At 35.3% G+C, this 13320-nt stretch overlaps 1 protein-coding gene across 1 annotated transcript in view; it reads right to left on the bottom strand.

The window, feature by feature from the left end:
• The window catches only part of EXOC5 (exocyst complex component 5), a 67441-nt gene that overhangs the window by 31600 nt on the left and 22521 nt on the right, over positions 1 to 13320 (bottom strand). Inside the window, 5 exon segments of the mRNA XM_017872213.1 lie at positions 1421 to 1449; positions 3576 to 3640; positions 7799 to 7993; positions 10389 to 10536; positions 11306 to 11400. Coding sequence (XP_017727702.1) covers positions 1421 to 1449; positions 3576 to 3640; positions 7799 to 7993; positions 10389 to 10536; positions 11306 to 11400 — 532 coding nt within the window.

Raw genomic sequence — 13320 nt, 5'->3', positions numbered from 1 at the left:
TACAAAAACTAATGAGATTACAGGCAGTGAACCTAGCCCCTATAATACACTGTGGCATATAAATCTGTATTTTCAAGACAAAAAACTTCCAAACTGGCAAAACTACTGAGCGTTTCCAGAGTCTGACTGTCATATGCCATTGTTACTTAAACCAGTAGCTAACTGGAAAAAATCCTCCAGATGTTATTTCTGATAGCAACGCACATGAAAAATCCTACATACGGAAAGGGTGAAGAGGACTACAGAACTCTTTACTAGTGTTCTGATGCCTCTACCTTGAATAATAGTGGACTGATGACTGAACACCAAATCTCATCCTGATAATATGCAGTATTTATATTTTTTTCATTTTTTTTTTTTTTTTTTTTTTTTTTTTTTTTTTTTTTTTGAGACAGTTTCTCTCTGTCACCCAGTCAAAGTGCAGTGGCGCAATCTCGGCTCACTGCAACCTCCACCTGCTGGGTTCAAGCGATTCTCTTGCCTCAGCCTCCCGAGTAGCTAGGATTACAGGCACCCACTACCATGCCTGGCTAATTTTTCTATTTTTAGTAGAGATGGGGTTTCACCATGTTGGCCAGGCTGGTCTCGAACTCCTGACCTCAGGTGATCCACCCGCCTCCGCCTCCCAAGGTGCTGGGATTACAGGTGTGAGCCACCATGTCCGGCCCTATTCACTATATTCTTGAGGCTAGTATGGTTCTCAGTGAACACCTGAACTTCACACTACTCTATTGTGATCAAAAATATTCCCAGGAAGTCTAACTAGCTGTGTCACCCTTATTCTAAGACTTTTTGGGAATACAGATGAATCTTTGAATCTTCTATGCAGTGGCCTACTCTAAATAGTGACCCCGGCTACCACAGAGCCTGCAAATTTAGTGGTCTTTTCAAAAACCTAGAATGATCTAACCTAAAATAAAATCCAAGACTGGCAAGAACCAACCTAATCATGTAAGGACTTAAACAGATACTGAAATGCTTACATAATCTTAAAAAAAAAAAAAAAAAGAGAATCTTATTCAGAGATAGATGTATGGAAAGCACACAATTTCCAAAATGCACTGTTAAATTAAAAATGCAAGGCATAAAGCTATTTATGTAGTATGGTAGCAATTATTTAAAAATAAATGAGGGTAGAAGTGCATATAAATATCTATACACACACATATATATGTACACACACATATAGAATTTATGTCTTATGCTTGTATATCCATAGATTATTCTGCAAGAATATCCAAAAAATTGGTAATGGTTGTTTTCAGGGAAGAGAAATCAAACTCAGGGATCTTCTATGCAGTGGCCTACTGGGGTAGAAGATGACATTGTTCCTGCTTTTTCTCCTTTCGCTATTTGTGTCATTTTTACACACGTAGTTTTTTTACTTATTAAAAAAAGGTAAAATAAATACATCACTTACTTGCAATTTTGGATTTAACTTCTGAAAATCTGAAAGACAAAAACCAACGACGAGGTTCGTTAGTTGTGACAAACATCCTATGGCAATGTAAGATGCTAACCAAAGGGGAAAATGGGTGCAGGGTATATGAGAACCATCTGACTATCTTTGCAACTTTTCTGTAAATCCAAAACCATTATAAAGTTAAAAGGTTATTGTAAAAAGAAAAAAGACCAAATCAGAGGAGAGAATACTGATAGGAAGCACGCCAGGTGATAGAACTTAATGTAGGTAATTCATATGGGGTAGCTGGATCTCAATTTAGGAAACTTACATTGAAAATCAATTGTCTTTTTAAAGAATCAACTGCTCTGCATAAGACACTAACAATCCAGCCAGTCCCAAAACTGACTTACTGTTCTTACTTATATTTGCTGGCATTTTAAACACACTTTATTATCTGTCTCCCTCCCCACTCCCATGGTTGGTATTTTTAAAAATAAAGTTCAAACATTATTATTCAAAAGAAAAAGATGATCAAATAATATACTATATGATAATGATTGTATTAATGACAAAAGATAAAAAGACCCAGCAATGTGCCTAGCAGAGTAGCCATTCGATCTTTACAAATTAAAAAACTAAAATACCACACAGTAGGATTTTTTCAAGTTTCAAATATCTAATTGAAATGCATAGCATGAAAAAGAAATGTTTTCAGATTGTGTGCAATTGTTTGCAGAGAGAGGAGAGTGGCTGGCAAGAGATGCCAAAGACAAATGAAGGAAATAAAAATCTAGACTGTTATACAAAAATGATGTATCAAAGTCACAGTAGATCAGATCACATATAAGGCCATATTAATCTGTGTGCAAAAAATTGAATCTAATTAGGATATATATTCAACTCCAAGGCTTGGTGAAGAGGCTAAAACAAAACTGTAAGAGAAGTATGTTCCTGAGTGGTGGTGAATATGAGTGTGTGTGTGTGTGTGTGTATATATACACATATATATTTATATATGAAAGTGTGTTCTGGAGTAGAAAAATAGAATGAAGACAGGGGAGGGGAATGCAGTCAATAATTATTATGAGCCTATTTTGAGCTAGATATTTTACTCATTTAAGTAAATAGTTCAATTCTGAAACGAGATAAAGTTAAAGAGAAGTTTTGGTGGGTGGCTTTAAAAATTATTACAGTAAGTTAAATCATAATGCTGGGCAACTACCAGATTATTATTAAGAATGACAGAATGACAGATGATCATTATTGCTAATTCTTCATGATAATCAGAGTTGAGAATAAAATAGACACATTTTTAGGGGGAATTCATTACATGTTTGGGAGATAATGGTTAAGCTTTAAGTATAGCAACATGTCCATACTTCATCTGTTCCTGAAGATCTTCAAGTATCAACAAAATAACATGTCTATTAATATGTATCATTTGTAATATAGTAAATCGTATTTCTTTCAAATATTCACATGGAGGAAGTACTAATTTACCAAGAGTTTATTAAAGAGTCTGACATTCCATACACTAGAAGAAATCATGAAAAAATTTCCTTCTCAGTGGATAGTTTATTTTAGGATGAAATCTAACTTAGTAATGGCTCTGGGGACTTGCATTTAAGAAAAAAAGGGGGTTCTTAATGTGAAGTCCCTAGGAAGAGTTCTGTGGATAGGCTAGAGTCTAAAACACCATGAAATCGTATACAATAATCTGTGTGTATCTTAATTTCCTGAAGAAAGGTGATAGTGTTCATCAGCTTTTCAAAGGTGTCCAAGGCCTCCAAAAGCGTAAGAACCTTCACCAAGAAATAGGAAGTGTTCTCTCTCTCGTCTACCTGCTTCTCAAAGTCCAAAATGTGAAAATCCAAATTTTACCTCAGTCGATTTCAAAATTCTCCTACAAATTTTTTTCAGAAGACAGGGATTGAAATTATTTCAAGACCTATCATTAAATTTAGATATTAAGAAAAGACTGTATTTTTTCAATAAATTATTTTATACTGCATCTTGTACAAAGTGAATAAACTAGCAAGTAAATGAACCAGCAAGTGCTCAATAAATTCCTGTTTAATTAACGGGCAAAGAAAATCATACAGGAAAAGACACAACTTTATTTTATAAATTATACCATACATTCAAATTAGCTCTTAAGAAATGAACTTGCCTATCAAAAGGTAACTCTTGGGCAATTAGGTGCAACTTCTGAATGATGTCTGCTGCTTCCTTTATCTATTAAAAAATAAATAAAAGCAATCATTTTAAAAACATTTAGGTATATCAAAAAATAATTACCTATTTGAAATTAGTAATATCGCCCTGCAAATGCCCACAGTCCCTTCCCTAAAAAAATTTCCTTTAAAAATACACAACAAATAAAACTTTATGAGCAACAAGAATACATTTGGGGTGTTATCAATAATGAGTCAATAAAATATAAACATTTATCTTTCTGGTACTGAAATTCTGTGATTTTTTTGATGCCATAATCCCTTCCCAATGAAACCCATAGTTCAAGTTTATTCCAAAGAAATTCAAATCATTGCTCATTGAAAGCCAAGTGTAAATCTCAAAATTCTAAGTTTATGAACCCGAAAAGGATAAATAAGATTTATAAAAATAACTTAGAGCATACTGCCACATATATCCTACTTTAAGCTAAATGCCTGTCATTTACTGACCATATGAATTTATAACACTTGTTCTAAAAGAAAAGATAAAGTTTAATGTAAAGCCCCAAGATGAAATATAACATAGAAATGTGTATATTTCTTTTCTTTCTCTTTTTTTTTTTTGAGACGGAGTTTCACTCTTGTTGCCCAGGCTGGAGTGCAATGGCGTGATCTCTGCTCACTACAACCTCTGCCTCCCAGGTTCAAGTGATTCTGCCGTCTCAGCCTCCCGAGTAGTTGGGATTACAGGCGCATGCCATATGCCTGGCTAATTTTTGTATTTTCAGTAGAGACGGGGTTTCATCATATTGGTCAGGCTGGTCTTGAACTCCTGACCTCAGGTGATCCACCCGCCTCCGCCTCCCAAAGTGCTGGGATTACAGGCGTGAGCCACCGAGCCCAGTCAGAAATGTGTATATTTATTCAAGTTGTGGAAGTAAGGAACTTAGGCAAGAGTTCTAAAATTCTTTAATGCAGATATCTGTGCTTATTTACACAACAGTGTAGAGGAGTTCTATAATGTTCATTTATTCTTTAAATTTCAAATTAGTTCTCAGTTTTACTTTGGCACAATTTTAATAATTCACTTTATGAAGATTCATTTTCTTTTACATTTGAAAAGACAGTGAGACTCATAAATATGAAGGAAGAGCTAAGAACATCAATATATATATTTTTTCTTTTCTCTTTGAGACAGAGGCTTGCTCGGTCACCCAGACTGGAGTGCAGTGGCATGATCTTGGCTCACTACAATCTCCGCCTCCCGGGTTAAGGCAATGCTCGTACCTCAGCCTCCCAAGTAGCTGGGATTATAAGCATGTGCCACCACACCCGGCTAATCTTGGTATTTTTTTTTAGCAGAGATGTGGTTTCACCATATTAGTCAGGCTGGTCTTGAACACCTGGCCTCAAGTGATCTGCCCACCTTGGCTTCCCAAAGTGCTGGGATTACAGGCCTGAGACACCATGCCCTGCCCAATATAGATTTTTCTAAGTAGGCATGTCAACTCTGACAAACAACTGCGAATAACAACAGCAGAGCCTCTTCTCCCTTCTTGCTCCAAATTATATTGAATATAGCATTTCTACTTCAGTCATCTCTTTTCTCCTAGTCAGCAGGTCACTGTCATTTTCAACTACCAAACACTCACTCTGTTCTGCTGTATATGGGCACAAATATTACTGCAGTATCTGTCCTCACCATGCCATTTAGTTGTATTAGCAAAGTCCATCATTTTCTCCTCACCAATACCCCCTTCAGAAATAGTACACTTGACACACAGCCTGCTCTATGCTTCCATAAGGAGTTTGCTTTTGTTCTTCTAAGAAGTCGTCATCATCATTGTGCTGTTTGCAAACTTTGTTTAATGTACTAAGTAGTATAGAGGTAAATGGCACTTGTTTATATTGAATTTCCATAGCAAATTATTTTATAGAAATTGTGTAAAGCACAGGTATCTCTTAAGGTTACAATATATGACATTTAGTCAGTTAAAACATACTGCAACAATAGGTAACAAAAGCTGTCAAAACTATATTCTAATAGTTACTGATATTTGGGCGAGGTGAGAGACTACCCTTGCTAATAGTGTTAAAGATAATCACAGTCATCAAGTATTATCCACATGAGGTACAGTAAGCTGCCACTCTAGGTAAAAAAGAGAAACAAACACAAAAAACAGCATATATGCAAGGACAGAGGTAAACAAACAATAGGTTTTTTTTTTTTTTCCAGAATATGAGAAGATTCCTTTTTTTTTTCCTTGAGACAGAGTCTGTCTGTCACCCAGGCTGGAGTGCAGTGTGGCTATCACAGCTCACTGCAGCCTCAACCTCCCAGGCTCAAGCAATCCTCCTGACTCAGCCTCCTGAGTGCTAGATCTATGGACGTGTGGCACAACGGCCAGCTAATATATATACACACACATACATATATATACACATATATATATACACACACACACACACATATATATATATATTTTTTTGTAGAGACGGGGTTTCACCATGTTGCCCGGGCTGCTTTCAAACTCCTAAGCAATCGTCCTGCCTCAGCCTCCTAAAGCGTTGGGATTGCAGGCCTAAGCCACCACACCCAACCAAGATTCTAAAAAAGAACAATTAAAAAAAACAAAACGACTAGGGGGCGAGAAGAAAAAGAATATGATGTGTTGATATCTTAACCCATCCTAATTCCTCCCACAATCACACATTGGTCTAGCTCTGTGGGTGCTCTCTCCTTTTCTTTCCATTGGGAAGGTGACTGGTCCAGAGTCCAGAAATTGATATAGCTAGGAGTTTATCTAATAATTGGCAATCTAATACTACATGAGTTCTTAAGGATGGCTAACTGGTAGAACCAGGCCAAAAATTAATTTACTGCAAATATATGGAACCAACCTAAGTGCCCATCAACCAACGAGCAGATAAAGATAAATATGGTACATTTACACCATGGAAAACTACTCAGCCACAAAAAGGAACAAAATAATGTCTTTTGCAGCAACTTGGAGAGAGCTGGAGGCCATTACTCTAAATGATGTTACGCAGGAATGGAAAACCAAATACCATGTTCTCACTTACAAGCGGGAGCTAAGCTATGAGGACAAAAAAAACATACAGAGCGATATAATGGACTTTGGGGACTCTAAAGGCGGAAGTTGAGAAGGGAATAAGGGATACAAGACTACATATTGGGTACAGTGTACAATGTTTGGGTGACAGGTACACTAAAATCTCAGAATTTAACACTAAACAACTCATCCTTATAACCAAAAACCACCTGTACTCAATATACTAAATTTTCAAAACGCCTTTTCTTTAGAGGAATTATCTGTATACACGTAACTATTTTCCAAAGAATTCTAAAAATTACACATTCTGTAACCCTATAGAGTTATATTAAAAAACTGTTGCTTAATTCAAAGTGAGTGTCAATAATACTTAGCTTTTACATTCCACTATCTGAAATATTCTATGGAGTAAGTCTGGAATAATTCAGGAAGTCTGTATTCAATAGGAGTGGACAATGTTGCTATGTACACATACGATCCATAAGAATGTCCATTTTCTCACACATTTTGATTTTTTTTTCCCCTGAGGGGAAGAAAGTGAGCTAAATTACCTTCTTTTAAGATTGTAGAGCAACCAATACCATGTACCCTTAGACCAGGAGTCAGTGACTAGTGCTATGAAAAGGATTAACATAAACAATTAATTCAGAATTTTTTTTCAATTCTCCTTGGTCCAAACTGCTTTAATTATTTATAAGAGATCTTTATTCAAGTAATAAAAACCAGAAGTTCTGAATTCCTTCTTCCTTTACAGAAAAGCATCTCAGCTGATCAATGATTTAGGTCAGACTACCCCACCACCACCCAACAGACTGTCCCTATTTAAAGACTACAGAAATTCTGTTAATATTGAAAGAAATGTATGGTAAACAGATACTTATGAATACAGTTACCACAGCATTTTTAAGCCACAAAAAAGTTCATTTAAAAAAATGCCAGGAAACCCAATTAAAAATCTCAATATTAACACTTCATCAGCAATCTACAAGCGACTGTATTAGTTTACGTTTCAGAACAATAAAAACTTTTAATAAGTCAGCTTCTCAGTGATTTGAAGTCTAACTCTGGAAAGCAATTAGTGTAGTTCATAATTAGGGCACTGTTATTAATGCTGTGATTTGGTTTTATCCTCTGACAGCACTTACCTTTTCAGAATTCGTAAAAACATCAGATTTCAATTCTCCATCTAGAAACTCATTAAAATATTTCATCAATTTCTGAGCCTCCACTGCCCGTTGTCTGGGTGTGTTTACCCCCTCTAACTGGTCTCCAAGGTGACAGACTTTAGTTGCTACATAGCTAATGTGCTCATCTAGTTCTTGGAAATGTTGGAAGGCAACCTAGGAAAAATGTGCATAAGCATAAAATACAATCAGTGTGCTCAGTTTATAATCTAGACTACTAATCTTATTGCTACTAACTAAAGATAACGGAAGTTATATATGAGATGATCTACAAAATTCATGCTCATTAGTGTGACATGATCTGAAAATCTGTTAACCAAATTGCAAACTTTTATACCATTAACTATTAAAATAATATTTATCATGAGTACATTAATCAACAAAAAAGCAAACAAAAAAAGCTGTTTACTCCTCATCCTGTTTTAACAAAACACTCAATACCATTTAGCCCCAAATAATGATTCTGAAAACAATTAGCTAAGTATCAAAAGGATCAGACATCTAAAGAGCTCTCTTGCTACTAAACTGAAAAGAGTAAAAAATATGTCAGTAGGAGGCCAAGGCAGGCAGATCACTTGAGGTCAGGAGTTAGAGACCAGCCTGGCCAACATGGTAAAACCCAATCACTACTAAAAATACAAACATTAGCCGGGTGTGGTGGTGGGCCCTGCAACCCCAGCTAGCTGGGAGGCTGAGGCAGGAGAATTGCTTGAACTAAGGAGGCAGAGGTTGCAGTGAGCTGAGATCACACCACTGCAGTCCAGCCTAGGTAACAGAGCAAAACTCTGCCTCAAAAAAAAAAAAAAAAAAAAAAAAAGGAGTAAAAAAAAAAAAAAAAAAGTCAGTAGAAAAAAAACCAATTTATTTTAAATATTTGAAAATGTGATATTTATATATAAAGTAAAATAGTTCTTTCCCAATTTTGAAAACAGAAAGGTAGCAACTATTCTACTAAGGCAAAGGTATATTACTTTCTAGAATATTCTTTCCCTTCTACCCGGGTACACTGATTGTCCTGTGGCGTATCGAAATTGAATGCAATCAATGCCTTGTAATTGCCAACAGCAGAATTGCTGATAATCTAGTGTGGGACTTTTTTTCTAACCTTAAATTGAGGTGGGGAAGAGCTGTAAACATTTATTGAGGACTTTCTCTGTGCTACACTAGACACTGTTCTAAGCATATTACATATATTTACTTATATAATACTCTCAACAACACACTTTACAGATTTAAAAAAAACTGAGTCGTGAAAAGGTTAAATTGCTTGAGATTACACAGTTCATAAGTGGCAGAGCTGAAACTAAAACTCAGGCAGACTGGTTCCAGAGTTTATTAGCTTAACTATTAAATTATTATTACTAGCAAGGGAAAACTGCATTAGAAGTGTTTGGAAACTGTGACCTTAACTACTTAAAAATGCATTCCTTACCTTAAATTACTGACTTTCTTATTCCTCATAGCCGCATATGTTTAAGTAAAGCAATCTTAAAAATTGAAACGTTAGCAGAAATCAGTGTGCTAATCCCTAACACTAAAAAATTAACGATCCCTGGGAGGCAGCAAAGCTAAACAATATTCCAAACTACACTAAGGGCAATCAAGGCCAGCAGCAGTAGCTCACACCTGTAATCCTGGCACTTTGGGAGGCCGAAGCAGGGGGATCACCTGAGGTCAGGAGTTCAAGACAAGCCTGGCCAACATAGCAAAATCTCTACTAAAAATACAAAAAAAATTAGCTGGGTGTGGTAGCATGTGCATGTAATCCTACTTACTCAGGAGGCTGAGACAGGAGAATCACTTGAACTTGGAAGGTGGAGGCTGCAGTGAGCCAAGAAAGTACCACTGCACTCCAGCCTGGGTGACAGAGTGAAACTCTGTCTTAAAAAAAAAAAAAAGACAGGGCAATCAAATTTCAGATAAGGCCCAGCCTGTGAATGGGATTCAGAGGTTCCAGATTAAGTCTAGGACCTAAGAGTGACTAAGAAGTTTGGTCTGCTTAGCCTCAGGACCAATCTAGTGACCTGGTTTTACTCCAAAACGGATCAAGGCAGTTTTTCCTATAGTTACACTAGAATTCTCACTGGAGCATATACCTCATGACTTTTGTGAAACTTCCCAGGGAAGTTTTTTCTCTAGGGAAAACCTAATCCAGACAATAGTTGGTTTCATATTACTTTGTTTTATGATTAAAGAGAATGCAAATGACTACCTAAATATCCAAGCTAATAACGAGTCCCTAAAACTAGGGGTCTACTGAAGTGTCATTCTTGAAAGTTTGCATTATTAGAGGAGAATCAAGGACCACACTCAACTGGATACCACTCTATCCTGAGAAGAGTACCATGATCCTAAACCAACACTATGGAAAGTCAATGCCAAGAGTACTTGATAACAATTCGTTAACATTTTACCCCATGGGACTGAAGCAGTAGAGAGAAATCTTGACAGTTACTATCATGTGACTAGACTTTTTTAAGAGCTTAAAACTGGAAGGAAATAAAGATATTATAGCCTATATAAAATACCCATTTCTTAACAAAATGTTTACCTGATTGCTTTTCTGGAGCTCTTGTACCTTCTTGGCAAATTCTTTCGCTTCTTTCTGACATTGTTGCTCTAGTTTCTCTACCTTCCTTTGAATCCTTTCATCCATTATCTGGAGTTCCTGAATATGATTTACAAATTCTTCTAATAATCTAACAGAGGAAAGTTTGAATATGTATCAATCTACCTATTATTAATCCTTAGGAACTGACCAGTTAACTTATAATCATAAAGTCTTAATAAGAAGTGTTCCTTGAGCTTGAAATGATGATGTGAATTTTTTCTTTGGCATCTTGTTAGAAATTTCTTCATCAAAAGATCAAGTCTTTCCGTAATTTCATAACTTCCTTATAGTTGTGTCCAGGCCACATGGCTTTAAAGCAAACATGACGTTTGAAAATACGGCCAGGCTTTAACTATTGACTTTTTGGTGGAATATCTCAGAGGTGAATGAAAGCCTCACCCAGAATCCCCATTAAACCCCTACAATAGAAATACATTTTATAGCCTATTTAAAACAGTCAAGAAGGTAAATGTACTGTATAAAAATAATAATATACATTCCAGAGTTCAGTGACTTTGTTCCCCTAATTTACAACTATATTTAAAACAATGTATTTAATGTTTTTATTTTAGAAGTATAACCATTTCTAGTTTATGACTCATTAGAAGAAATGTCAAATTCTTACACTCAATAAAATTACTTCCTGCATACCAGTAAAACTGCTTCATTAAAAGAATGTCAAAGAAAAAACAAAATCTCAAACTTTTAATGCTCTGTTGTATTATGTCTTTTATTGGCCAATTGTTAACTAAAATCCTTGTAGAGGAATGTTGAAAGCAATCTCAACAGTCATCTCTATTTTAACACTAATGTGTACCAGATTAGATCTGTGGGGAAAAAAATTTTTTTTATTTCACCTTTTAGGATCAAAAGCTTCAGGTCCACCTCTAGAGCCTCCTCCTGGGGTTCTCCATACAAGACGTTCAATATATTCATCTGCCACAAAAGGCTCCTAGTTTACAAAATAAATACACTTTAACAAAGTTTCATACACAAGTACTTAATATTATTTATAAAATTAAAACAGCTTCTACTAGGTAAAAACTTAAAATGAAATTACTGTTTAAATACATCTATATTAAAATGTACAGTTTTTTTCAATTAAAAAATCTTCAATAAACAAACTACTTAATGAAAATTAGGATATTAAAATATTAGAACAGCATTAATGACCAACTGGAACAACTCAACAGAAAAATGAGCAAAGTAAACAAACAAGTAATTTATAGAAGAAATAAAATGGTCAAAAAAATTATTTTTAATGTACGGCCTTACTAGTAATCAAATTATCCTTTTTTTTTTTTTTTTTTGAGCTGGAGTCTCGCTCTGTTGCCCAGGCTGGAGTGCAGTGGCACGATCTCGGCTCGCTGCAAGCAGCTCCGCCTCCCGAGTTCACGCCATTCTCCTGCCTCAGCCTCCTGAGTAGCTAGGACTACAGGCGCTCGCCACCACACCCGGCTAATTTTTTTGTATTTTTTAGTAGAGACAGGGTTTCACCATGTTAGCCAGGATGGTCTCGATCTCCTGACCTCATGATCTGCCCACCTCAGCATCCCAAATAGCTGGGATTACAGGCATGAGCCACCGCACCCGGCCTATCCTTTTTTTAAAAATCTCACAAACTGACAAAGTTGTTGTTGTTTTTCTTTAAATTATAACAAGCAAGGCAGGAAAGGATAAACTGAAATTTATACTCTCATTATTGTTAGAAATGTCAACAGTTATAATCTTTTTGGAGGCCAACTGGTATTAGGTAACATCAATAGTGTTACAAATAGCTCGTATACCCTAACAGTAATTTTATTTTTAAAATCTAAGGGAAAAGCATATATGAATGCAAAAATTTCTGCAGAATGTTCATTGAGCATTATGTATATTACTAAGAAATTGTTTACATAAATAATATTCACAAAGCCATAATTGACAAATTAGGGTAAACTTACAGGATGAAAAACAATGTTCCTATTAAAACCATGCTCATGTAAAGAGTTTAGAAAAGAGAAAAAGTCTAACATAGGATAGCCGATGAGAAAAAGCAAGATACGAAATCTTATAATTTTCTTAAAAAACCCATTTTTTAAAAAAGGATATTAGAAAAGGCTCAATCAAGAAAATAAAACTTCAAATGTTCACCATCAGCAGATAATACATTTTTTAGACTAATACACACTAATTTATACACTTTTCATACTACCCTCTTTCATGTAAATGGATACCACATATTGCCTCCTACCTAGCATGTAACTTAAACTAGTGATCAGCAGCATTTGCTGGTGATTACAATTTGAACTTTCATATCTGCAAAGTTTTTTCTTAAACTTTTAAAGATATAAAGTGCTGACATGTTTAAGAATTAAGTTCCAAGGATGAATTAATATCCTTACAAAGAAAAAAATATGGCACCCTGAAATACAATGAATGCATTTAGCAACATATAATCATTTAGATAATCAGCCTCTAGTCTGCCTCACTTCTGTTGAAACAAGGGTTGATGCGAATCTAAAGATTTTTAACATCATCTAAAATTGAGAAATATGGACTCAAGATGAACTTATATTTAGAACTACTTAGAACTTCAGAAACTAAGCTACTTAAAAATTTTAGAAAACTTGGCCATCACATGAAATACTCCTATACAATGAGCTGGTGATGACAGCTAAAGTTTTTTAAGTACTTACTATGTGCCAGGCATTGCCTAGTATTTTACATACTTTATCATATTCAATATGTACTATGGTAAGTAGTAAGTCTACAAGGTAGGTTCTATTAATACCAATTCAATTTACAGTTATGAAATTACTTTAGGAAGTAGTCAGCCCTTTCAAAAATCTACAATACTTCCATTAAAAAACTTCATATAGTAATCATGTAC

The sequence above is a fragment of the Rhinopithecus bieti genome, unplaced genomic scaffold, assembly GCF_001698545.2.
Source record: "Rhinopithecus bieti isolate Rb0 unplaced genomic scaffold, ASM169854v2 scaffold_6717, whole genome shotgun sequence".
In the NCBI taxonomy this organism is placed as follows: Eukaryota; Metazoa; Chordata; class Mammalia; order Primates; family Cercopithecidae; genus Rhinopithecus; species Rhinopithecus bieti.
This window is presented reverse-complemented; position numbering and strand designations above follow the sequence as displayed.